General features: G+C 38.2%; 3 protein-coding genes across 24 annotated transcripts in view; 2 read left to right on the top strand and 1 right to left on the bottom strand.

The window, feature by feature from the left end:
• The window catches only part of KRAS (KRAS proto-oncogene, GTPase), a 47,780-nt gene extending 38,306 nt beyond the window's left edge, over window positions 1-9,474 (top strand). For 4 of the 7 annotated variants that reach the window (XM_028828910.2, XM_015151140.3, XM_015151139.3 and 1 more), the window contains one exon: window positions 4,851-9,474. In XM_028828910.2, coding sequence (XP_028684743.1) covers window positions 4,851-4,967 — 117 coding nt within the window. In that variant the 3' untranslated portion in view covers window positions 4,968-9,474. Of the gene's footprint in view, window positions 1-2,617; window positions 2,619-4,850 lie in introns of all 7 variants that reach the window. The other 3 variants (XM_015151141.3, NM_001261512.2, XM_077952744.1) reach the window with 3 other exon arrangements.
• Window positions 9,475-9,709: 235 nt separating this feature from the next.
• ETFRF1 (electron transfer flavoprotein regulatory factor 1) lies at window positions 9,710-19,740 on the bottom strand. 4 transcript variants are annotated; one of them, NM_001257657.1, is given in 4 exon segments: window positions 9,710-10,397; window positions 10,432-10,648; window positions 10,732-10,819; window positions 19,625-19,740. In NM_001257657.1, coding segments are annotated over 3 exon segments (273 nt in total). In that variant the 5' UTR covers window positions 10,783-10,819; window positions 19,625-19,740; the 3' UTR covers window positions 9,710-10,392.
• A 60-nt stretch (window positions 19,741-19,800) lies between these two features.
• DNAI7 (dynein axonemal intermediate chain 7) overlaps window positions 19,801-25,587 on the top strand; it is an 81,499-nt gene continuing 75,712 nt past the window's right edge. For 8 of the 13 annotated variants that reach the window (XM_077953720.1, XM_077953717.1, XM_077953718.1 and 5 more), the window contains exon 1: window positions 19,801-19,885. Coding sequence is in view for 10 of the 13 variants with exons in the window: in XM_077953718.1 (XP_077809844.1) it covers window positions 19,883-19,885 (3 nt within the window). In the remaining 3 variants the exon portion in view is untranslated. Of the gene's footprint in view, window positions 19,886-24,443; window positions 24,462-25,587 lie in introns of all 13 variants that reach the window. The other 5 variants (XM_015151309.3, XM_077953715.1, XM_077953719.1 and 2 more) reach the window with 1 other exon arrangement.

The raw sequence follows: 25,587 nt of genomic DNA, 5'->3' as shown, positions 1-25,587 counted from the left end.
AATGTCATTTTCAGCCGGGCGCAGTGGCTCATGCCTGTAATCCCAGCACTTTGGGAGGCCGAGGCAGGCGATCACCTGACGTCAGGAGTTCGAGACCAGCCTGGCTAACATGGTGAAATGCTGTTTCTACTAAAAATACAAAAAATTAGCCGCACGTGGTGGCACATGCCTGTAATCCCAGCTGCTCGGGAGGCTGAGGCAGGAGAATCACTTGAACCTGGGAGGCGGAGGTTGCAGTGAGCCGAGACTGCACCATTGCACTCCAGCTTGAGCAACAAGAGTGAAACTCCGTCTCAAAAAAAAAAAAAAAAGTCATTTTAGCTATAGGATAAAATCTCATGTTCCACAGCATGTCGCAGATAGTCCTTACTACCTTCCCACCACTCCAGCTCTTTTTTGGTCTTATATCTAAAAACTTCATCTTGCCTGAATTTCTTTTGTTCTTCTATAAATAAATAACATGTTATTTCTTACCTTCCCTTGAGTTTGAGTCTTGGCTCTTGTTTGGAATGCCAGTATTTTTATCCCTAGTCTTACTAATTAGCTAACACTCTCATGATTCCCCACTCTCCTACTCTCTAAAAATCTTTCTTGAAACCCTTAGACTAGGCATGGAGCCCTTCCTGCGTATTCCCAGAATACTATTCTTAGCTATTATGTGCTTCCCATGTTATGTTGAAATAACCTCTTCTGTTTCATTCCTATATTTGACAGCAAAATCTTAGCCAGAATTACATATTTTTAATCTTTGCATGCCCATTGCCTAGTAAGGTTCCTGGCACATAGTAACTACCCCGTAAATATTTATTGTGTGGAATTCTCATTTTCATTTCTAAACCAACCCATATTAAACTCTGTCTTGCTAAGAAAATACTTCACTAGGTATCATAAAGTTCATGGCGAAGCTTAAGCTTTGGATGCATATTGTTTGTAATATATCATGTTCTTAATAGGCAATGAAATTACAATTTTCAAAAACTAGCATATCATTTATTATATTTATTACAAGTTGGTGTTCTTTATTATATGAATTTTAGGTATTTCACAAAAGTATAAAATACACATTTGAATAGTAGACTCAATCCCGAAAGATATTATGTGGCATACTAATTTACTAAACTCGGAAACAAAGTATGACTGGCATTAATTTTTATTGAAATTTATGAACTCTTAATAGTTTTTGAGTATCATTGTGTAAAGCAGTATTTTGCAATTAAAGCAATTTTGCATGTTAAATTTTACCACAACCTCTAAAATACTGCAAATTTAACAATGCAGTTTGAAAAGTTACACATTTTAAATAACAGTACCATGACCAGATTTAGGTGGTGGTTTTAAGTTTTTATTTTCTCCTCCTATTGTCTCACCATTAGATGATTTTAAAAATAGAACTGTTTAGAGTAAAATAAGAAATAAGTGTTATGCTCTAATTTATATTTAAAACAAAGGTGTAAGCATATACTATTCTAAAATTTCTAATTTGTACAATTATGTTTTATACAGTGACTGTAGGTGAATGTCTCACAGTTGTTTGATGTGATGATTCCTTGTTTTTTCAGTACACATGGAAGTAATTTATGTAAAAGAGAAGTATACTTGGTAATTAAAAATTTTAAATGAAATACAATTTAAAAAAATTTATTTGACAAGCTGGCTGTAGTGTGTGAGTCTGTAGCATCAGCTGCTTGGGAGCCTGAGGCAGGAGGATTGCCTGACCCCAGGAGTTTGAGGTTGAAGGGAGCTATGATGGTGCCATGGCACTGTAGCCTCAGGCAACAGAAAGAGACTCTATCTCTAAAAAAAAGTAAAAATAAAAAAGCTTTGGCCCAGGGACAGTGGCTCACATCTATAATTCCAGAACTTTAGAAGTCCAAGGCACGAGGATTACTTGAGGCCAGGAGTTCAAGATCAGCCAGGGCAACGTAATGAGACCCCACCTCTAGCAAATAAACAAACAAACATTTAACAATTACAAACATATATAAATTAGCTTTTCTTAGTCCTGAAAAAGATAATGTGTAACCAAAATAATTACTGGGCTACTTACGTGTATGTGTGAGAATGATTAGTTCTCATAAGAGAAAAAAAGAATTCATTGCTCTGTGTAGGTTGTGACATTTCCTTCATGATTGAACTTAGTTACTTAATTTGTCTGTTTGTTTATTTATTTATTTATTTTAAAAATAGAGACAGGTTCTTGCTGTGTTGCCCAGGCTGGTCCCAAACTCCTGGCCTCAAGCAGTTCTCCTGCCTCAGCCTCCCAAATTGCTGTGACTGTAGGTGTAAGCCACTGTGCCAGGCCAAAATTACTTAATTTTAACAAGATGATGTAGAGGAGAGTTCAGTGCAACAGAAGCCTAGAATCTTTGTTAGAATCTTAGAAAGTAATGTTATCAAATTCTATGTTTTCACCATAAAATGTGTCTTCTCTGTATCCATCACATGGTTTTTCATTGTTTTCTGCTTTACCATTTTAGTACCATTGGCATTTTTCTTCATTGTAAAAGTAGTAGAAATGGAGTAGATTACATAAGGATGTGATCAGAGGGAATTAATTCATGCAGTACGGTAAGGGAGTTAGATTAGATCCTCTTTTAAGATTCCATCACATTCTAAGGGTTTATGATTCTAAACTGTCAAGTAAATTGTCAAGTGCTGGCAAGCTACAGAATAATTTTTATTATATCATTGGAAATTTTCCCCTCTGTGTGTTAAAGAGTTTAGCCTGAAGGGACACATACACATACATATATGTAATCAAACCTTGATGATATTGTATTGCTGATAGATTATTTCTTACCACTTTTCCTTTCTCCTTTGGGAGAGACGGAAGCATATGTTTGTGTGGTATCAGTAATGATGTTAGAGACTGGGAAACATCAGTAAGTGCAGTTTGGGGACTTTACTGGAGACATTTATTCACTAGTGCTCAAATAAATAATGCTGGTTTTTATCCTGCTGTTTGCTTAATGTGGACAAGCCTCTCATTCCCATTCTGTGTTTACCTCTCTTAAAATATTGGTCACGCTTTCTTGAATTATAGATCTATTAGGAAAATTCACTAACTGCAGCCAATTTTCATTGTTCATGCTCCAAATTTTATTATTTTGAAATATTGTTCATCTTAGTAGTACAGTAAAAGAGATACACCACTTAATATTTTTTGTTTCTTTTTCTTTGAGACCGAGTCACGCTCTGTCACCCAGTCGAGGGCAGTGGTGCGATCTCAGCTCACTGCAACGCACTCCGCCTCTCCGGGTTCAAGCAATTCTCCTGCCTCAGCCTACTGAGTAGCTGGGATTACAGGCACCTGCTACCACACCCAGCTAATTTTTGTATTTCTAGTAGGGGTTTCACCATGTTGGCCAGGCTGGTCTCAAACTCCTCACCTCAAGTGATCCACCCATCTCAGCCCCCCAAAGCGTTGGGATTACAGGCATGAGCCACTGTACCTGGCCCACTTAACATTTTAAATTAATTTCAAGATAATATAACTTGAATATTTTTACACATGTAATTTTTATAATATATTTATTTACATAGTTTACAATATCCAACAGAAGGGATTACAATGAGTAAAAACCCAGTTTTTATTGTTCTTAAAGTGGCTTGATTTATACAACTTAATGTGTTGGGTGTTTCTTTCTAAGACTCCCTCTGCTGTCTAGGTTTGGAAGTATTGTGAGGTTAACAGATTTTCTTTTTATAGTTACTACTCAGTTGAACAGGCTTTAAAATACAGAGAGAATCATATTTTTTTCTTAATTTTTTGCTTTTATTTATATTTTTTATTTTAATTGGAGACATGACAAGAATTGACTTGTGTATGGATCTTGCATAATTTAAGTATTGCAGGTTTGAAATCTCTTCTACCACTTTGAGAGTGCCATTTTTCACATTGTATACTATTGGGTTGAAAATTATTATGGCTTAAAATCATTTTTAGCCATTAAATTTAAATAACTTTGCTTTAGTCATAAATAGATGGTGGTCACAATGACTGTTAAACTCTTTGAAGACAGGATATTTAGCTTTATATGGCAAGCTTTAGAATACCTAATATATTAAACAGAAATTAAAACTTTATGGGATAAAGAGAGAATCTCCTCCAAATTGGTAAACTATAAGATCTTTCAAATGATTTAGCTAATTTCTCCACAAATCTGAGGTATTAGTTTTTGTTTTTGTTTTTTTTAAGTGGTATTCTCCTGTATTGGGGTCAGTTTAAACCTTTTTCTTAATGATAAATATATGAATTGAAACTAATCCCTTAATACATATTATTTGAAAACTGAAATAATATGTTTAGATACTGTTTACTTCTTGATAAATTTATTGGAATAGGATGTACGAATACTGTTTACTTCTTGGTAAATTTTTAAATCCAATGGATTTTACGTAAGTATAGAACCAGAGCTCAAATACTGTTACTGTGTGTGAAGACTTATGAAAACAGTTTACAGTTGCATGGCTTATATCTACAGTTCAGAAACATAAAGACAAGTGTGCACACACACAACATGCATTTGGATTTTGGTGACTTAGGTTTGCCAATGTGGAAAAAATAGCAAATTAAGTTCTCCTGTGAAAAAGTCATTACCTTATTTAAAATTCTGTGCCATTGGTTATCCTTGTCTTTTGTGAATATTGAGTGTTCCTGTTTATAATACTGACATCTATGCGGATGACTTAGGAATTCTAAAAGTCTAACATATGTAATATATATTCAGTTGCCTGAAGAGAAACATAAAAAATCCTTTCTTTTGTTTCCATTAATAATGGAAATTTGTTACCTATACACATGAAGCCATCGTATATATTCACATTTTAATACTTTTTATGTATTTCAGGGTGTTGATGATGCCTTCTATACATTAGTTCGAGAAATTCGAAAACATAAAGAAAAGATGAGCAAAGATGGTAAAAAGAAGAAAAAGAAGTCAAAGACAAAGTGTGTAATTATGTAAATACAATTTGTACTTTTTTCTTAAGGCATACTAGTAAAAGTGGTAATTTTTGTACATTACACTAAATTATTAGCATTTGTTTTAGCATTACCTAATTTTTTTCCTGCTCCATGCAGACTGTTAGCTTTTACCTTAAATGCTTATTTTAAAATGACAGTGGAAGCTTTTTTTTCCTCTAAGTGCCAGTATTCCCAGAGTTTTGATTTTTGAACTAGCAATGCCTGTGAAAAAGAAACTGAATACCTAAGATTTCTGTCTTGGGGTTTTTGGTGCATGCATTTGATTACTTCTTATTTTTCTTACCAATTGTGAATGTTGGTGTGAAACAAATTAATGAAGCTTCTGAATCATCCCTATTCTGTGTTTTATCTAGTCACATAAATGGATTAATTACTAATTATAATTTCAGTTGAGACTTTCTAATTGGTTTTACTGAAACATTGAGGGAACACAAATTTATGGGCTTCCTGATGATTCTTCTAGGCATCATGTCCTATAGTTTGTCATCCCTGATGAATGTAAAGTTACACTGTTCACAAAGGTTTTGTCTCCCTTTCCACTGCTATTAGTCATGGTCACTCTCCCCAAAATATTATATTTTTTCTATAAAAAGAAAAAAATGGAAAAAAATTACAAGTCAATGGAAACTATTATAAGGCCGTTTCCTTTTCACATTAGATAAATTACTATAAAGACTCCTAATAGCTTTTCCTGTTAAGGCAGACCCAGTATGAAATGGGGATTATAGCAACCATTTTGGGGCTATATTTACATGCTACTAAATTTTTATAATAATTGAAATAATTTTAACATGTATAAAAAATTCTCATAGGAATTAAATGTAGTCTCCCTGTGTCAGATTGCTCTTTCATAGTATAACTTTAAATCTTTTCTTCAACTTCAGTCTTTGAAGGTAGTTTTAATTCTGCTTGTGACATTAAAGATTATTTGGGCCAGTTATAGCTTAGTAGGTGTTGAAGAGACCAAGGTTGCATGGCCAGGCCCTGTGTGAACCTTTGAGCTTTCATAGAGAGTTTCACAGCATGGACTGTGTCCCCGTGGTCATCCAGTGTTGTCATGCATTGGCTGGTCAAAATGGGAAGGGACTAGGACAGTTTGGATAGGTCAACAAGATACATTCTCACTCTGTGGTGGTCCTGCTGACAAATCAAGAGCATTGCTTTTGTTTTTTAAGAAAATGAACTCTTTTTTAAAAATTACTTTTAAATATTAACTCAAAAGTTGAGATTTTGGGGGGGTGGTATGCCAAGACATTAATTTTTTTTTCAAACAATAAAGTGAAAAAGTTTTACAATCTCTAGGTTTGGCTAGTTCTCTTAACACTGGTTAAATTAACATTTCATAAACACTTTTCAAGTCTGATCCATATTTAAGAATAATGCTTTAAAAATAAATATTAATAAAAATCCTTTTGATAAATTTAAAATGTTACTTATTTTAAAATATATGAAATGAGATGGCATGGTGAGGTGAAAGTATCACTGGACTAGGAAGAAGGTGACTTAGGTTCTAGATAATTGTCTTTTAGGACTCTGATTTTGAGGACATCACTTACTATCCATTTCTTCATGTTAAAAGAAGTCATCTCAAACTCTCAGTTTTTTTACAACTATGTGATTTATATTCCGTTTACATGAGGATACACTTATTTGTCAAGCTCAGCACAATCTAACTTTTTAACCTATGTTACACCATCTTCAGTGCCAATCTTGGGCAAAATTGTGCAAGAGGTGAAGTTTATATTTGAATATCCATTCTCGTTTTAGGACTCTCCTTCCATGTTAGTGTCATCTTGCCTGCCTACCTTCCACATGCCCCATGACTTGATGCAGTTTTAATACTTCTAATTCCCCTAACCATAAGATTTACTGCTGCTATGGATATCTCCATGAAGTTTTCCCATTAAGTCACATCAAAATGCCCTATATCTTCCTTCCTCAGGGCTCGAGAATCTGACAGATACCATAATGGGATTTGACCTAATCACTAATTTTCAGGTGGTGGCCGATCCTTTGAATATCTCTGCTGCCCAATCCATTAGCGACAGTAGGATTTTTCAGACCTGGTATGAATAGACAGAACCCTATCCAGTGGAAGGAGAATTTAATAAAGATAGTACTGAAATAATTCCTAAGGTAATCTACAACTAGGACTACTCCTGGTAACAGTAATACATTCCATTGTTTTAGTAACCAGAAATGCTTTTTTTTCTTTTTTTTTTTTTTTTTTTTGGTGTCAGAGTCTCACTCTGTCACCCAGGCTGGAATGCAATGGTGCCATCTCGGCTCACTGCAACCTCCATCTCCCAGGTTCAAGCGATTCTCGTGCCTCGGCATCCTGAGTAGCTGGGATTACAGGCATGTGCCACCACACTTGACTAATTTTTGTAGTTTTAGGAGAGACAGGGTTTCACCCTATTGGCCAGGCTGGTCTCGAACTCCTGACCTCAAGTGATTCACCCGCCTCAGCCTCATAAAGCCGTTTTGCAGAACTCATTTATTCAGCAAATATTTATTGAGTGCCTACCAGATGCCAGTCATTTCACAAGGCACTGGGTATATGGTATCCCCAAACAAGAGACATAATCCTGGTCCTTAGCTAGTGCTAGCATGGTCTGTAGTATCTGAGTAAGGCTTTTAGCCTATGGCCCAGAGATAACACAGTGTGTATTTTAGTTTTGCAAAGAGGGGTTTGGTCCCTGTGCCTGCTCTATAATTGTTTTGCTATGATTCCAGTGAAACTCTTTGATCGAGCTACTTTATGTAAATCACTTCATTGTTTAAAGGAATAAACTTGATTATATATTTTTTTTAATTTGGCATAACTATGTGATTCTATTGAGACAGTTACTGTACACATTAAGGTGTATGTCAGATATCCATATTGAAATTCCCAAATGTGTAATATTCCAGTTTTCTCTGCATAATTAAAATATACTTAAAAATTAATAGTTTTATCTGGGTACAAACAAACAGGTGCCTGAACTAGTTCACAGACAAGGAAACTTCTGTGTAAAAATCAGTATGATTTGAATTGCTATGCTAAACTCCAGATCTTTGGAACATTGTTTAGATAGGGTGTTAAGACTTACACAGTACCTCTTGTTTCTACACAGAAAGAAATGGCCATACTTCAGGAACTGCAGTGCTTATGAGGGGATATTTAGGCCTCTTGAATTTTTGATGTAGATGGGCATTTTTTTAAGGTAGTGGTAATTACCTTTATGTGAACTTTGAATGGTTTAACAAAAGATTTGTTTTTGTAGAGATTTTAAAGGGGGAGAATGCTAGAAATAAATGTTATCTAATACCGCCTTAAAGATAAAAATCCTTGTTGAAGTTTTTTTTTTTTTTTTTTTTTTTTTTAAAAAAAGCTAAATTACATAGTCTTAGGCATTAACATGTTTGTGGAAGAATATAGCACACATATATTGTATCATTTGAGTGAATATTCCCAAATAGGCATTCTAGGCTCTATTTAACTGAGTCACACTGCATAGGAATTTAGAACCTAACTTTTATAGGTTATCAAAACTGTTGCCTCCATTGCACAATTTTGTCCTAATACATACATGGAGACTTTGTGGGGCATGTTAAGTTACAGTTTGCACAAGTTCATCTCATTTGTATTCCATTGATTTTTTTTTTTCTTCTAACCATTTTTTTCTTCAAACAGTATATAACATCGGGGAATTTTTTTTTAGATAGAAATCTTTGTCAAAAAGTAATGATTTCTTGATAATTATGTAGTAATGTTTTTAAGAACCCAGCAGTTATTTAATAACTTCTGTGTTAATACTGGATAGCATGAATTCTGCATTGAGAAACTGAATAGCATACAACTGATAGCTGTCTGTCAGAAAATGAAAATTTCTTTCTAAAGATACATGAGTTCTTGAAGAATAGTCATAACTAGATTAAGATCTGTGTTTTAGTTTAATAGTTTGAAGTGCCTGTTTGGGATAATGATAGGTAATTTAGATGAATTTAGGGGAAAAAAAGTTATCTGCAGAAATGTTGAGGGCCCATCTCTCCCCACCACACCCACATAGAGCTAACTGGGTTACAGTGTTTTATCCGAAAGTTTCCAATTCCACTGTCTTGTGTTTTCATGTTGAAAATACTTTTTTGCATTTTTCCTTTGAGTGCCAATTTCTTACTAGTACTATTTCTTAATGTAACATGTTTACCTGGAATGTATTTTAACTATTTTTGTATAGTGTAAACTGAAACATGCACATTTTGTACATTGTGCTTTCTTTTGTGGGACATATGCAGTGTGATCCAGTTGTTTTCCATCATTTGGTTGCGCTGACCTAGGAATGTTGGTCATATCAAACATTAAAAATGACCACTCTTTTAATTGAAATTAACTTTTAAATGTTTATAGGAGTATGTGCTGTGAAGTGATCTAAAATTTGTAATATTTTTGTCATGAACTGTACTACTCCTAATTATTGTAATGTAATAAAAATAGTTACAGTGACTATGAGTGTGTGTTTATTCATGGAATTTGAATTGTTTGCCCCGAAATGGATATGGAATACTTTATAAGCCATAGACACTATAGAATGCCAGTGAATCTTTTTATGCAGCTTTTAAGTTAGAAATATCCTTTATTTCTAAAAGGTGCTGTGGATATTATGTAAAGGTGTGTCTGCTTAAACTTAAAACCATATTTAGAAGTAGATGCAAAACAAATCTGTCTTTATGACAAAATAATAGAATAACATTATTTATTTCCTTTTATCAAAGAAGGTAATTGATACACAACAGATGACTTGGTTTTAGGCCCAAAGGTAGCAGCAGCAACATTAATAATGGAAATAATTGAATAGTTATGTATGTAATGCCAGTCACCAGCAGGCTATTTCAAAGTCAGAATAACTCCACACATATTATTTCTATAACTACATTTAAATCATTGTCAGAAACTTGGTTGTGGAGTGAACCTTGAGTATGTGCTGTTAATGTATCAAATTGGGTGAAAAAAAAAAAAGGGATTCCTTTCAAAAGTTAAGAGAAATAAGAAATTATTTTGCTGATTAAATATTCAGTAAATGGCATTCTCTTGTCAGTAAAATGGAGAAATAAGCTAAAAATAATTGGCTAAATCCTATTAAGTTACAGGATTAAGTGTATTGTATTTTCATTCAAAATTGGGTGTTCATTAATTTATAATCGGTAGTATAGCTAAATTGCTATGTTTGTATCAAAATTGAGCATTAAGTTGCTGATAATTTCTCAGCATGAACAGAAGTTGAAACCTACTTAGTTCAGTAGGGCAGCTCAGGGATTTTTTACACAATATGTATATCTTCCCATTTTAAGTTAGAATTAATTCACATTATCTGGTACACATAAACAGCTGGCACTGATTGTCAGCTAAATTAAAGTAGTAATGATCAATGGCTGTCAGCTAAATTAAAGTAGTAATGATCAATTAGTTTTGTTGGTATCTGAATAATAGCGTTGTTTCATAGCTCTGTATTTCCTAAGGAAGTACAAGGCTTCTAGCTCTTTCATTACAAATTCGCCCTGTGCAATAAGTTCTTTGATCTTCTCTGGATTCTTCACATCTTTGTTTTTAAGGAAAATGTTCTTCAAACGCTTTTTAAAATAGTCTGCTCCTTTTGGATAGTCTCGTCCAAGATACAGCAGCTTCAAAAAGAAAGATTATGTATTTCTAAACAATCCATGTCATATAATAACATTTTAATAAAATTGGCAACATAATTACTTACATTTTTATAAAGTTTTAGTACTTCTCCTCTTAAAGAATTGGCCATTTTCATTTACCATGTAAATTCTCCACTTTTATGCGTAACATGCCTAAAGAAAGGAAAATTTTTTGCAGTTAGCTGCATTGTAGTCTTAAAAAAATCAAAAAAGGTTATATACACTGAGAAAATAACTTCTGAAAAATACAGTAAATATTTCTTGAGAACTTTTTTGTTCCACGTACTGGGATATAGTTATAAACACTTCAGATAAAATAACCTGCTGTCACAGAATTGACTTTTTCCTATGAGACACTAAGCAAAGATGACGATGATTATGAAAGGTCAGATGAAGGAAATAAGATGAGAAAGTGGATTGTTACAGATAGGTACGTGTACCTCCTTTTATGCCACAGTGGAACGAGCTAGATTTAAATCCTAGTTGCATAACGTACAGATTAATTAACCATGCTGAGCCTGAGTTTTCTTTATCAAACGAGACATTATCTTTACCCTGCTCTCAAGGCAAGGCCAGATCCACTTGAAGGACATTGAGCAGAAGCCTGATCAAATCTTGATGGCTGCTTATCCAAAGGGAGGCTAAAAACTAGCAGAAACTGGGTGAGTTAAACAGGTTGGAATAGATGGGCAGTAAGATTGGTGGTGAAGAGGCCAAATGAACAAGCTGTAAGAGGGTGTCCCTGAGGAACAGGTGACATCCAATGGGATAAATCATGCTTCTTTATGTGTAATATGTTAATGCTACTGAGTAGAGGAGGCTCCTTAAAGGCATCCTGACAGCCTAAACCTAGAAAATAATTCCCACTACCTGTTACAGTTGAATAGTAAGCTCTTAACATTGCATCCCATCAGGTGGATGCAACTGAAATTTGTTCCATTGTGATTGATGTTAATTTTGATTACCCAATTAGAGTCGTATTTGCTAAGACTGTCCATTATAAAATTATTTCTCTGAGGAACCTAGTCCTTTTAATGGAGAATAGCATTTAGAAACTATAATCTGGATGGAATGTTTTAGAAACCAAGGTCTGGGTGCTAGAAATGCTAATCACCATGGGACTGTCACTGTTCCCAGGTCCTCTAAGTGACAAAGCTGCAAGTGTACATACATGCAGATTTAGGTGTTGTGTGTGTGTGTGACTTTTATATTAATCTCCATATAATCTGCTACCTAACATTCAATTCCAATACTACAGGGTTTATTTTCATTTCCCCTCTTTACATGGGTTTAATACTCTTGCCTAACAATGAGAAGTCTGGTTCCCACTTGTCCTTAATAAATTTACTTTTTATAATCATCACCCCTCCTCTCACTATGTAATCAAATTCCTCTTGCTCTCACCATTCAGTGCACACACACTACTCTCTGAGCTCTGCCACCCAATGCCAGAGTGCCACTGCCACCATCCCACATGCATGGTCTTCTCTTCATCCCCCTTTTTTCCAACCTACCCTTCTTGGGCTCAAGCAATTTACACTGCACCACTTCCTCCCTCCTGGATAAGGCTCACCTTTTGTTCCCATTCCAAAAACCTGTGCCACCATTTCCTTCACCCTAACAAGATGCCCTCCTCATCCCCTGCTAGGCTGCTGCTGTGCACAAGTCCCTACCCCCAAAGGCCCTCCTCATTGCATTTGGGCTCCAGTACCCCCTCTCTGGGCTACTACCTTGCCAGTCTTTCTCTCGCCCCCACCCCCCTTCCCCAGATGCCTACCTTGCTCAGTGCCACAAAATGACTTTTGGGCTGAATTACTCTGAAGGGCAAGCAGGAAACAACTTTTTTTTTTTTTTTGAGACGAATTCTCGCTCTGTCACCAGGCTGGAGTGCAGTGGTACCATCTCAGCTCACCGCAACCTCCACCTCCCTGGTTCAAGCAATTCCCCTGCCTCAGCCTCCCAAGTAGCTGGGACTACAGGTGTGTGCCACCACGCCTGGCTAATTTTTTTTTTTTTTTGTATTTTAGTAGAGATGGTGTTTCACCATGTTGGCCAGGATGGTCTCGATCTCCTCACCTCGTGATCTACCCACCTTGGCCTCCCAAAGTGCTGGGATTACAGGCATGAGCCACTGCGCCCGGCCGCAACTTATATTTTAAAAATAGCCTTTTAGATCAGTTTTAAGGGTTATTTTATAGTTAACTAGCAGAAAGTGTGGATTAAAATGACAGTACCATACTCAGTTAAAAATCATTATGGATTAAAATTGCAGTACCATACTCAATTAAAAATCATTGTGCTACATAATTTAAGTTCTCCTGTTACTCTCCTGTTCTGGTTGGACCCCGTAGTACAATAGTGTAGATTCTCATTGTGACTTCACCTGCCCCTTTAGGCGTTTTGCAAAATTTACACCTTTTACAATTTTAAAGTCAGGGTACCAGTGCCTTCATGTATTTCATCTTAAATTTTTATATGTATTAGACATAGAAACTGCATAAAATATGAATGTACAAATATACATCTGGGTACCCATCGTTCAAGTTATGAAACAGAAAATTAGAAGTCTTAGAAGCCCCCTGTGCCCCTCTCCAATTGCTTCTCTTTCCCCATCTCTACCAAGATAGCCTCTAGTGACTTCCTGCTTATTCTCTTTAGTTTTCCCACCACTCATGAACATTGCCCTAAATATTTAATTCCAGCAATTTGAGCAGCAAGCACGAATCTAGCAAGGAAAGGGGCAACAATACTGCTGTTAATTAAAAGCAAACAGTCCTAGTCTGGCTTTACCTTCTCCAGGCTTTATGAATCCCTTCTGGAGATGTTAATTTGCAATGTCATGAGTGAATACTGGGCTCCTCACAACTGAAGCATGTGGGAAGATCAGAGTGTAGAACTGATACTTGATTTCCAACCAATACATAGCAAAAATGGGAAGAAGGAAGACTATTTCCTGCTTTAAGCTCACCAACGCCCAACATCAGCTTTCAGGAATAGGTTGAAAAAGAAGGGTAAAAGTGAGTGTCCTCAGTTGGTCCAGTCAGCATAGCACAGAAGACAGCAGGAATTTCATCACCACATGGTCAAGGCAAATGGCGATAAGAATCTGAGCCAGGCTTGCCTAGGCATAATGTCCTCAGGTTAAAAAGATGGTACAATGGCAGCACGGATCTTGGTGGTAACAACCACCAATGTGAGTCATACTGCTTGATTCTGGACTGACTGCTCTCTACATCAAGAAGCACAACTGTAGTACTGGAATCTCACTTGACCATGCTCCCAGAAATTCCTTTTGCCTATCCTCTATGTTGATTATCCCATTTTCTACATTTCAAAGTGTTCTTTTTACTGGTTTTATTTTTGTTTGTGCGGAGCACATCCTAACTTCTTGAAAAGGGTACATGGAAGGTAAATGAGACCCTGGATGTCTAAAAATGGCTGGCTCCCTCTACTTGTTTGATAGCTTGTCTGAGTATAGAATTGAAAGCTGGAAATAATTTTCTTTCAACATTTTGAAGCAGTCGCTCATCTGTTTGCTTTTACCATTGCTTTTTTTTTTTTTTTTTTTTTTTTGAGATGGAGTCTCGCTCTGCCACCCAGGCTGGAGTGCAGTGGCCGGATCTCAGCTCACTGCAAGCTCCGCCTCCCGGGTTCATGCCATTCTCCTGCCTCAGCCTCCCGAGTAGCTGGGACTACAGGCGCCTGCCACCTCGCCCGGCTAGTTTTTTGTATTTTTTAGTAGAGACAGGGTTTCACCGTGTCAGCCAGGATGGTCTCGATCTCCTGACCTCGTGATCCACCCATCTCGGCCTCCCAAAGTGCTGGGATTACAGGCTTGAGCCACCGCGCCCGGCCTTACCATTGCTATTAAGAAGTTCAAAGCAGTCCTGGTAAGTGATCCTCTGGATGGATGTTATCTTTTCTCTCTCCCCAGAAACTTACAGAATCCTCTCCATGAAGATTTTGAAATGTTAGTCATGTGTTGATAATGGATTTATTTTCATCCATTGTGCTGGACACTCAGTTGGCCCTTGCAATCTGGACGCTTGTTTCCTTCAATTTGGGAAAAAATTTTAAATGATTTCATTCATGATTTCCCCCCTCCTCCATTTTCTTTTTTCTCCCTTCTTGGAACTTTTATTATTTGGATGTTTGAACTTCTAGACACGTTCTCTTCCTTTTTTCTCTACTATTTTCCATTTGTCTTTTTTTTAAGCATGGAGTTTTGCTCGTCACCCAGGCTGGAGTGCAATGGCCTCATCTCGGCTCACTGGAACCTCCGCCTCCTGGGTTCAAGCGATTCTCCTGCCTCAGCCTCCCGAGTAGCTAGGATTACAGGCATCTGCCACTAAGCATGGCTAATTTATGTATTTTTAGTAGAGATCGGTTTTCACCATGTTGGCCAGGCTAGTCTCGAACTCCTGACCTCAGGTGATCCACCCTCCTTGGCTTCCCAAAGTGCTGGGTGGGATTACAGGTGTGAGCCTCTGTGCCCGGCCTTTTATTCAGTTTTATGGGGGATTTTCTCATTTTCATCTTTCAAGTGTTCTATTGAGTTTTTCACTTCTGCTCTTCCTGGACAGTTAATTTTGACCATTCAGATTGCTCTCAGCATAGCTGGAGACTACTACAGAGATGTTAAAAATACTAAAAAGTTAATAATAGAGTAGCCTGGGAATGGGAGTACGGGCTGGAGACCAGGAAGGAATCAAAGATGCACGAGGCAACCTTTGTGGATAACGGATATATTTATTGCCTTGATTGCGGTGATGGCTTCATTGTGTGTGTGTGTGTATACATATGCATATATATGTATATATACATATCTATATAGTTAGAATAGATACTATATAGTATATAGTGTAGTTTTCCCACCACTTAGCCCTGTTCTTAGACTTTTGCTGGCATTTCTATTCTTTGCAAAAATATATTAAAATATATATTTACAAATAGAGGTAGCCATTTTCAGTATATAGTATACTATGGTATATATATATCTACTATGTAGTAGATAGTATATATAGTATATAGTACATAGTAATTCCTTTTATTTTTGTTTCCATGGAAACAAAAATTATATGTATACTATATATGTATACTATAGGTAGTATATATACTATATAGCACATATATATCTATAAATATGCATATATAGATGTGTATATATGAACCAAATTTATCGAATTATGCTTTATAAGTGTAATTCAGTGTCAATTCTATTTCAGCAAAACTTAAAAAAATAATAGAAATGCCAGCCAAAGTCTAAGAACAGAGCTAAGAGATGCTGAGGTAACACATGGAAGTAGAAATCGATCTAAACCACAAGGCTGCCAATTCGTGGGTAGGAGAGGTGACTCTACCTGCCCCCAGTCAATGGCTGCACAGAATTTGGGGTATGCCTCGCTGGGGAGGGAACCCTGGGAATATACACTTGAATCAGTGAAAAAATCTGAAAGGCACTTGCCACCAGCATAGCAGTGAAGCCATGACCTTTTCTTGCTGAAGGTCATACATGTACTGCTTTTCTGGCTCCTCTTTCGTAGGGAAAAAAAAATCACACAGGAACCAACAACATTACTTCTACATTAATACTTGTAAAATTGTACTTACTACTAGTTAATGAGCTAATTCACATAACAAGCATACTATGTAGGCATTTTTTTCTTTCCAAGTGCACTGATTCTTGCTTTCTTGAAATTTTCTGTTGTTTTACTTCAAATAGCTTTTCTGCTTGCTTTCGTCTCTATCACTTCTGAGCTTTCTTCCAAAGTCTGGTCATTCTTTTCTGTCTACTCTTATGAGTGAAAAGACACAAAAGCTTTTTACATCTGTATATATGGGTGAAGCATACAGACTCTGGGCTTCACTTAGGGTGCTCTGAGCGGGCCTTTACTGAGGAACGTCTGATGTCAGTATCTTGGATTGCTCCTCCTGGGCTGGGCGTTCCTCAGAGTTGAGTCTTCCAGTCTTCTAAGCATTTGCCTATTAAACATTAAAAAGTGAAAGAGGAATGCAGGCCCTGTATCCAGCATTATTATACCTAAATTCACTTAATTTTGTTTCCAGTGTGCTTCTCTAGAATGCCTGAGGGTGCCCCAGTCCAGGGACTAGTATTACTTTGTCCAGAAACCTCTAGTCTTTTATGGGAGTAAAGGGGTAGAGTTACTTAGAGGTGTTTCTCAAATAGCTTTCATGTAGTCCACTTCCAATTTCAGGGCCCCTGTTTCAGTGCCTTTTGAGAATTCTGCAGAGTAAATTGGGTTTTTCTGGTGTGCTAAGTCACATTCATTCACCTGTTTTCCAGCTTCTGAAGTTTTATTGCTGTTATCTCCTGTCCCAATTTTTCCAATTTATTTTTATATCATTTTACTATAGATTTAGTCATTTTGGAAGGGAGTAAAATTAGATGAGGGTATTTAACCCACTATATTAACTACTTCATTTTTTAAACTTCTTTTTCTTTGGCAGACAGCCATTAGCAGTGTGAAATAATCTTACTAAGAATGATTCTTAGGCTGGGCATGGTCGCTTGTACCTGTAATCTCAGCACTTTGGTAGCCCAGGGCCGGAGGATGGCTTGAGGTCAGGAGTTTGAGACCAGCCTGGGCAACATAGTGAGACCTTGTCTCTACTGAAAGTAAAAAAATATTAGCCAGGCATGGTGGCGTGTGCCTGTAGTCTCAGCTATTTGGGAGGCTGAGGTGGGAGGATCGCTTGAGCCCAGGAGGTTGAGGCTGTAGTGAGCCATGATTATTCCACCACTCCAACCCGGGCAAAATTCATTTTGAGACCCTGTCTCAAAACAAAACAAAACAAGCAAACAAAAAACACCTCTTGGGAGCCATGTTCTTTTCACATAATTTAAAATTAAATCTACATAGAAGTAATTTCAAATTGCAAACTATAACCTGTTTAATGCCTAACAGCACACCTTCATTTAATTCACAATTTGTAACTTGTGAAAGCTTTTAGGGACCTGGCTTAAGTTGTCCTTTTTAGTTGTTGGTCTTTTTACAAATTATGTATTATAAAAGACTTGCCTAGCAAAATGTAACTAGTGTGGCTAAGGTAAATTTGTTCTTCTTTGATATGTTAACTTACATGAATTAATGCAGTTTATCTTTTTTTTTTTTTTTTTTTTGAGACGGAATCTTGCTCTGTTGCCCAGGTTGGAGTGTAGTGGTGTGATCTTGGCTCACTGCAACCTCCCTGTCCTGGGTTCAAGCGATTCTCATCTCAGCCTCCAGAGTAGCTGGGATTACAGGTGCCCGCCACCACGCCCGGTTAATTTTTCATATTATTTTAGTAGAGACAGGGTTTCACCGTGTTATCCAGGATGGCCTCGATCTCCTGACCTCGTGATCTGCCCGCCTTGGCCTCCCAAAGTGCTGGGATTACAGGTGTGAGCCACCATGCCAGGTAATGCAGTTTATCTTTATGCAGTTGACCTTGAAGCATTTAGGTTTATTTTAGCCATTAAGAGAAACAGGTCTCCTTGGGTTCACAATGTAGTGAATAAACAATTTGAGTTCAGCAGGGTCTGAGGCTGCTCCTGAACTCTGCACGAAGTCATGGAGGTTACTGTTTTAAGTAAAGAGCCAAGAGTTAAGGACTAAGAGAAGACCCCTATTATTCTGAAAACTTGGATGTGTGCGCTGGATGAGACAGCGGTTGCAGTCCCCATTGATAGTTTTTCCCCGCTGCCATTCTAGGCTGAGGAGTTAAGACTGTACCAGTTTCAGTTCTAGGCTAGTGGAGAATTGTCAGTTTACTGGGGGTTATGTGGTGCCCAAAGTTGTTAACCATTCTTCCCCACGGGGTAGATACGGTGAGAGCTTCAGTAAAGCCTTTCCTCTAAAAGCCCACTATTTTAAGGTAACTTGGGATTACTGTACTGTCTCCTTACCTCCAAGAATCCTAATTTGAGTTGACTGAGGTGTTTTATCATTAAACATTAGTTCTCCTGAAACTAATTTAAAAGGAAACCTTAACTTCCATACCAAACAGCCACGGCAAACTGAGTAAGAACTCTGTACGAAGTCGCTATTAAAATGTTTTTATCTTGCTACCAGGATACGGATGTAAAATGCTAATAACTATTACACAACCTGTAATAGTTACAGGTTACAATGGGGATAATAACACTTTAACCCATAAAGACTAGCTTAGTCCTACTACTTATCTATGAATAATGCATGTAGCCAATAACACTGGAAGGGATCGAGCATTATAAACTTAGAATTCAGAGATGAGAAATGGTGCCAGTAATTTAAAAGTATTTTCAGGTCTCATAATGCTAAAACAGGGTGCCCTACAATTACAGAGAACTCAGTTGGGCTTGAGGAGAACAGCCTCACTTAATTGTAGTTTTCCTGGCGGTGTAAGGTGCCAGCGTTTCTTCGTGTGGGAGGAGACTGAAATTCTGAAGGTTGTGCTACTCATTAGTACAATTAGTCTGTGACCTTGGGAAACTAATGAGTATTTGGGGCCTCACCGATCTTCATGTTAAGGAATATTTTACCCAGGAATTGCTTCATTTTCTATTCTTGTTTAGGGCGCTCTTAGGAAAAAGGACACGTACGCTGCACAGAAAGTAAACAATAGAGCAGAGAGAAGAATCCGAAGGTCAATAATCTTAAAATAAACAACCCTCTGGAGTCAACTTAATTCCCTCTTTAAATTGCCGAATGAGCCCTATCCCCCTGCTGGCTTAAATCGCAGTGGCCCGGGCCGCCCACCGGGTGTCCGCTGCCTGAACCAGGCCCATGCCGGTTCCCTTCTCGAAACCCTCCCAGAAAGACTGAGCCCCAACACACTCTAGGAAATAAACCGTCAAGGTCAGGAGACGCTCAGAACCCTCTTCCCACAGCCGGTGGTCCTCGCCCAGAGCGTATTTCGCCTGCAGACCCCAGGATCCGGGAAACGGAACAAAACTCCCCGGCGCCGGCACTCACGCACTTTCCGGCACGCCGGAGCCGCAAAACCTTCGACCGCTTCGACTCCTCTGTCCGTCTACTGCGAAGCGCGGTGGGGTTTGGGGAGGAGGGCAACCTGTCAGTAAAGGGGGCGGGGCGCCGGCCGGAAGAGCCTGCTGCGGCTGCGGTCTTTTCCTGGAGCGCAAGTGGGCGGGACCTGTCGTCCGGACAACCCGGGAGCGTTTGTTCACATAATTTCAGCTTCGACTGTGCTGACTACGGCGGTGGAACTTGACTCCTAATGGTGAGCAAGGCAAATGAGGCAGACAGGTGGAGGGGCGACCATTGATTCTGCCTCACCAGTGTTAAATGATGTAATAAGAGCCGGTCATATTTTACAGAGAAGCGGGTCGGTTTGGGAAATAACTCATACCTCAGGGTGGGTCGGCCCTCTTCTCAGCAATAGCTTTCCTTACCTGGATCGGGCGGACGGGTAGGAGTCCCAAACCGGTTTCTGCAAACGGGAGATGGTCAAAGCTGTCACACGGTATCCTGATCTCGAATGTTGCTGAGCTTGAAAATTGGTCCCAACTTAGTAACTTCCAGTAATGATAGACGTTCCCACTAAATTCTCTTATAGCAACTTGGCGGAAATGTTTTAGTACCTCTCCAGCAGTTAATTAAAAGCTAATGCAGTTTACTCTGCTTTGGAAAGATATTTTATGTCGTCTTTTGTGGGACTATGAATTGTTTTGTGATTCAAGGTACTCATCCTGCGTTAAATATGATAAAGCTTCTCATTTTGTTTTTCTGCACTCCTCAACTGCCATGTTTTCACCAAGGAGACAGGCCAACATGTAGCTATGAGAGTATCTCTGTCTGGTTTTCTTAAATGTGGTTTCCATCAAGACATTTTCTCTAATTAAAACCAGAGGAAGTGGAGAATGTCATTACTTAATTATTTAATTCATTAATTAAGGGAAAATATGGAGTGCATTCTTTATACTTGGCACTAGGCTAGAAGTCAAGAATTCCAAGAAGAACATGATGACAGCTCTGCTTATGGGATACAGATTAAACAAATTAATTACAATACAGTTTTACAACTGTAACAATTGAAGTATCTAAAATGGGGTAACACAAAGTTGGAAATGATGAAATCAGTGAGGGGAAACAACGTAAGGAAAGAGTGGTGCTTTTCAACCTGTTTTAAAGTATAAATACGAGTTTTCCACAAATGGTGGGAAGAAATAGGAATGGAGGCCTGGCGCGGTAATCCCAGCACTTTGGGAGGCTGAGGCAGGCGGATCACAATGTCAGGAGTTCGAGACCAGCCTGGACAACATGGTGAAACCCCGTCTCTACTAAAAATACAAAAATTAGCCTGGCGTGGTGGCACGCGCCTGTAATTCCAGCTACTCAGGAGGCTGAAGCAGGAGAATCGCTTGAACCCAGGAGGCGGAGGTTGCAGTAAGCCGAGATTGTGCCACTGCACTCCAGCGTGGGCTACACAGCGTGACTCAAAAAAAAAAAAAAAAAAAAAGAAATGGGGAGTGGAGAGCATTCCTGGCAGAATGCAAATGGAACCTAAGTCAATTTACAATTGCTAATAAATTGGGAGAACAGTAAGCACTTACTTGTTGCCTTCCAATTTGTTACCTAAGTTTCTTCTTCGTCTTAGATTCTTCTCCCAGTGTTTCTCAAAGTGTGGCCCCTGTAAGCACTTACTTGTTACCTTCCAATTTGTTACCTAAGTTTCTTCTTCTTCTTAGATCCTTCTCCCAGTGTTTCTCGAAGTGTGGCCCCTGGAACATTTACTTTCTAATGCACCCAGAGTACTTGTTAAAAATACAGATTCCAGGAACCCACTCAACTCCAAATCTACTGTATTAGTTTCCTAAGGCTGCCAAGTAAGGAATTGCCACAAACTAAGTGCTTAAAGAAAAGCATTTTATTGTCTCGCAGTTCTGGAGACTGGAAGACCAAGATCAAAGTGTCAGTAGGTCTGTGATACCTCTGAGGGCCTTAGGGAGAGATCTGTTCAGACCTTTCCTGGCTTCTGGTAGTTCCTTGGTTTGTGGCAACAAAACTTCATTCTTTACATAGCATTCTCCATCTGAGTATATATATCCAAGTTTCCTTTATTATTATTATCATTATATAAGGACACAAATCATATTGGATTAGGGGCCCACGCTATTCAGTATGGCTTCATCTTAATTTAACTAATAAAATCAGTAATGACCTTATCTCCCAGTTAGGTCAAATTCTGAAGTACTGGGGATCAGGTTTCAACATATGAATTTTTTTTTTTTTTTTCTTTGAGACTGTCTCGCTTTGTCACCCAGGCTGGAGTGCAGTGGCACCATCATGGCTTACCGAAGCCTCAGCCTCCCTGGTTCAAGCAATCTTCTCAACTCAGCCTCCTGAAGAGCTGGGAGTACAAGGCACGCGCCACCACACCCAGCTAATTTTTAATTTTTTTTCAGAGATAGGGTCTCGCTTTGTTGCCCAGGCTGCCCTCAAACTCCTGGGCTCAAGTGATTCTCTCCCACTTTGACCTCCCAAAATGCTGGGATTACAGGACTAAGCCAGTGCACCCAGCCAAAACAGGATTTTTTTTTTTTTTTTTTTTTTTGAGGCAGAATTTTGCTCTGTTGCCCAGGCCGGAGTGCAATGGCGAGATCTCAGCTCACTGAAACCTCTGCCTACCGGGTTCAAGCAATTCTCCTGCCTCAGCCTCCTGAGTAGCTGGGATTACAGGCTCATGCCACCACACCCAGCTAATTTTTGTATTTTTAGTAGAGACAGGGTTTCACCATGTTGGCCAGGCTGGTCTTGACCTCAGGTGATCCACCCGCCTCTGCCTTCTAAAGTACTGGGATTACAGCCGTGAGCCACCGCACCCGGACAACATGTAATTTTTTGAGGGATACAATTCAATCCATAACATCTACTGAACCACAATGTAGGAAGAGGAGTGAGTGTATACACGTTTAGTCCATAAATATGCATTTCTAACAAGCTTCCCGTATGATTCTTATGCCCTCTGAACTTTGAGAACTACTTCACTACATAGTGAGTAGCTCTTATGACATATAGGAGGAGTGAGGATATGTACTTACCCCAAACCTGATTTATATTAAAAGCACAAGTGAGAAGTGACAATTTGCCCCTCTTTAAAATATGGCTACTTGAGAACCGGAGCAATGCTATTTACATATTCAGCTGTTTAGTACTTATTTCACGATGGAAGTATGTTAACTCTTAATTGATAGAAACTATGATAAAAATAGAATCTATTTGTAAAAATTATATGGCAGCAAAGTCTCTACTATTCTATCTCCAGTGCCTCAGAGTGCCTTGTGTGTAAATCATTAATTAATATCTGCTGAGTGAATTACTGTAATATATGCACTCTTCAAGAAGATGGAATCTACTGATCTGTGTTAAACTTCAGTTTTACATGGTATAATCTTGTGGGATGAACCAATATTTCCCACCTATAACTCTTCAAATATGTAAAGTGTCTTGTATTCACATGATCTCCTACATATTCCTTACCAGAAATCTGATAAACACGTGAGCCTAATCAGGAAAGTATAAGTGGTATTATTGTAACTATGAATCTTTTTTGAAATGCTGTGGTTTCCAAAATAATTTCCAGAAAAGAATAGATTTGCCTTAAAACACGTTGCTGAATAGAATCTTCATTTTATCATAGCTTTGCCTGCTTTATTTATTTGTTTGTTTGTTTGTTTATTTATTTATTTATTTATTTCTGAGTCTTGCTCTGTCACCCAGGCTGGAGTACAGTGGTGTGATCTTGGCTCACTGCAACCCCCGCTTCCCAGGTTCAAGTGACTCTCCTGCCTCAGCCTCCTGAGTAGCTGGGACTACAGGCGCCCGCCACCACGCCCGGCCAATTTTTTGTATTTTTAGTAGAGACGGGGTTTCACCGTGTTAGCCAGGATGGCCTCCATCTCCTGATCCCGTGATCCACCTTCCTCAGCCTGCCAAAGTGCTGGGATTACAGGTGTGAGCCACCACACCCAGCCGCCTGCTGTATTTATTTATTCATTTTTTGGAAACGGGGTCTTACTCTGCTGCCCAGGCTGAATGTCATGGCTCACTGCAGCCTTGACCTCCTGGGCTCAAGTGATCTTCCCACCTCAGCCTCCCAAGTAGCTGGGACCATAGGCATGTGCCTCCATGCTTGGCTAATTTTTTAAAATTTTTTGTAGAGACAGGGTCTTCTTGTTTTGCCTGGGCTGGTCTTGAATTCTTGGGCTCAAGTGATCCTCCCGCCTTGGCCTCCCTGAGTGCTGAAATTACAGGAGTGAGCCACTGTACAAGGCTGCTTTGTGTGCTTTAAATAACTGATTCCCTTTCTATAAAAATCATCAGTCTAACTTTACAGAAAGGTTATTTCTTTATGAGATCATTCCCACACTTGCAAATTTGACATTAGTGCACATAATTGGTCAATAATTTATTGTCCTTTGAACCCTTTAAACTAGTGCCTTCTTGACTAGTGCTCTGTTTAGTAACAGGGCATTTCATTAAACATAGATCATTGATTGACCTAAGAAATAGTGTAAAATCTACATACAAAAAAAATGCTTCAGTAGGTGAACTTAGCTTTCCTATACTTATTTGTAGTTTTGTCTGAACTGTTTTTAAAAAAGCATTTTAGTTTGGGATAATTTTAGATTTGCAAGGAAACTTACAAAGATGGTACAGAGAGTTCCCTTATGCCCTTTACCAAGTTTCTTCTAATTTTAACATCTTACATAATCATGATACTTTTGTATCAGAATTCTCTTTAAAATTGATCAATTCTTTTGTTTTCCAACTTTTAGGGTCCTAAAGCAAAAAAGGTATGTAGAATTTTTTTTCAAAATAGATAGTTGTGTAATCACTTACAGTGTGTGAACAGAATATTTACAGAATTATAGTTTTAGTTTGTAGAGTTTACTAAGCTTACTTTTTAGACATTAATGTAGTTTAAATCATGGAATCATCCTTTATAACAATAGGACATATGTCAAATTTGACATAAGAGAGTTCTAATTTCACAAATACTTTAAAAAATAGCTTTTAATTTTAACTTGTGTGTAGACTTGCAGCTTTTTGTTAATTCTGCTCTAGAAAATGTTGGATTAGGAACCCCTTTTTCTTCACTCCAGATACATATATGAAATTTTAATTCTAAAATGTGCTATGGCTTTAAAGTGAAATCTAAGGTAATACGACTTTAAATGGGTTGCATGGTAACACGTACTTGGTGTTTTTTTAAGAGTGAGATGCCGTCACCCAGGCTGGAGTGCAGTGGCATGGTCTTGGCTTACTGCAACCTCCACCTTCCAGGTTCAAGCAATTCTCCCACCTCAGCCTCTTGATTAGCTGGGATTACAGGCACACGCCACTATGCCCAGCTAATTTTTGTATGTTTTGGTAGAGACAGGGTTTCACCTTGTTGGCCAGGCTGGTCTCGAACTCTTGACCTCAAGTGATCCGCCAGCCTCAACTTCCCAGAGTGCTGGGATTACAGGCGTGAGCCACTGTGCCCGGCTTTTACTCTGTTTTCATAGCACATGCATTCGTGCATACCTCAGTTATAACCCTTCTATCATTTATTGTAATTATTTATAATGGTGAGCTTTTCATGGTCAGGAGCGTGTCATATTTTTACATCTATAATGTTTAGCACAGTGCCTGGCACATAGTAGAAATTCGATCAATATTTGTTGAATGAATATGTGAAACCCCATTTAATCTACCACCCTTAAAAACACTTGGGCTCTTTAAAGGAGATTATATAAAGTGTATTCGGTATTTATACAGTCAAACATTTCTTCAAGAAATACCATTGAATGCCTTCTTTGTTTGCTTCTGTCAGTCGCTTGGACCCATGACCAACCTGATATTCTTTTAGGAACTGTGGATATAACTGAACAAAATTTATGAAGGCTCTGGAAGCATTCTTATGGGGGAAGCATTCTG

The sequence above is a fragment of the Macaca mulatta genome, chromosome 11 (assembly GCF_049350105.2).
Source record: "Macaca mulatta isolate MMU2019108-1 chromosome 11, T2T-MMU8v2.0, whole genome shotgun sequence".
Classification (NCBI taxonomy): domain Eukaryota; kingdom Metazoa; phylum Chordata; class Mammalia; order Primates; family Cercopithecidae; genus Macaca; species Macaca mulatta.
The sequence above is the reverse complement of the archived record's forward strand: the minus strand, read 5'-3'. Positions and strand labels throughout refer to the sequence as shown.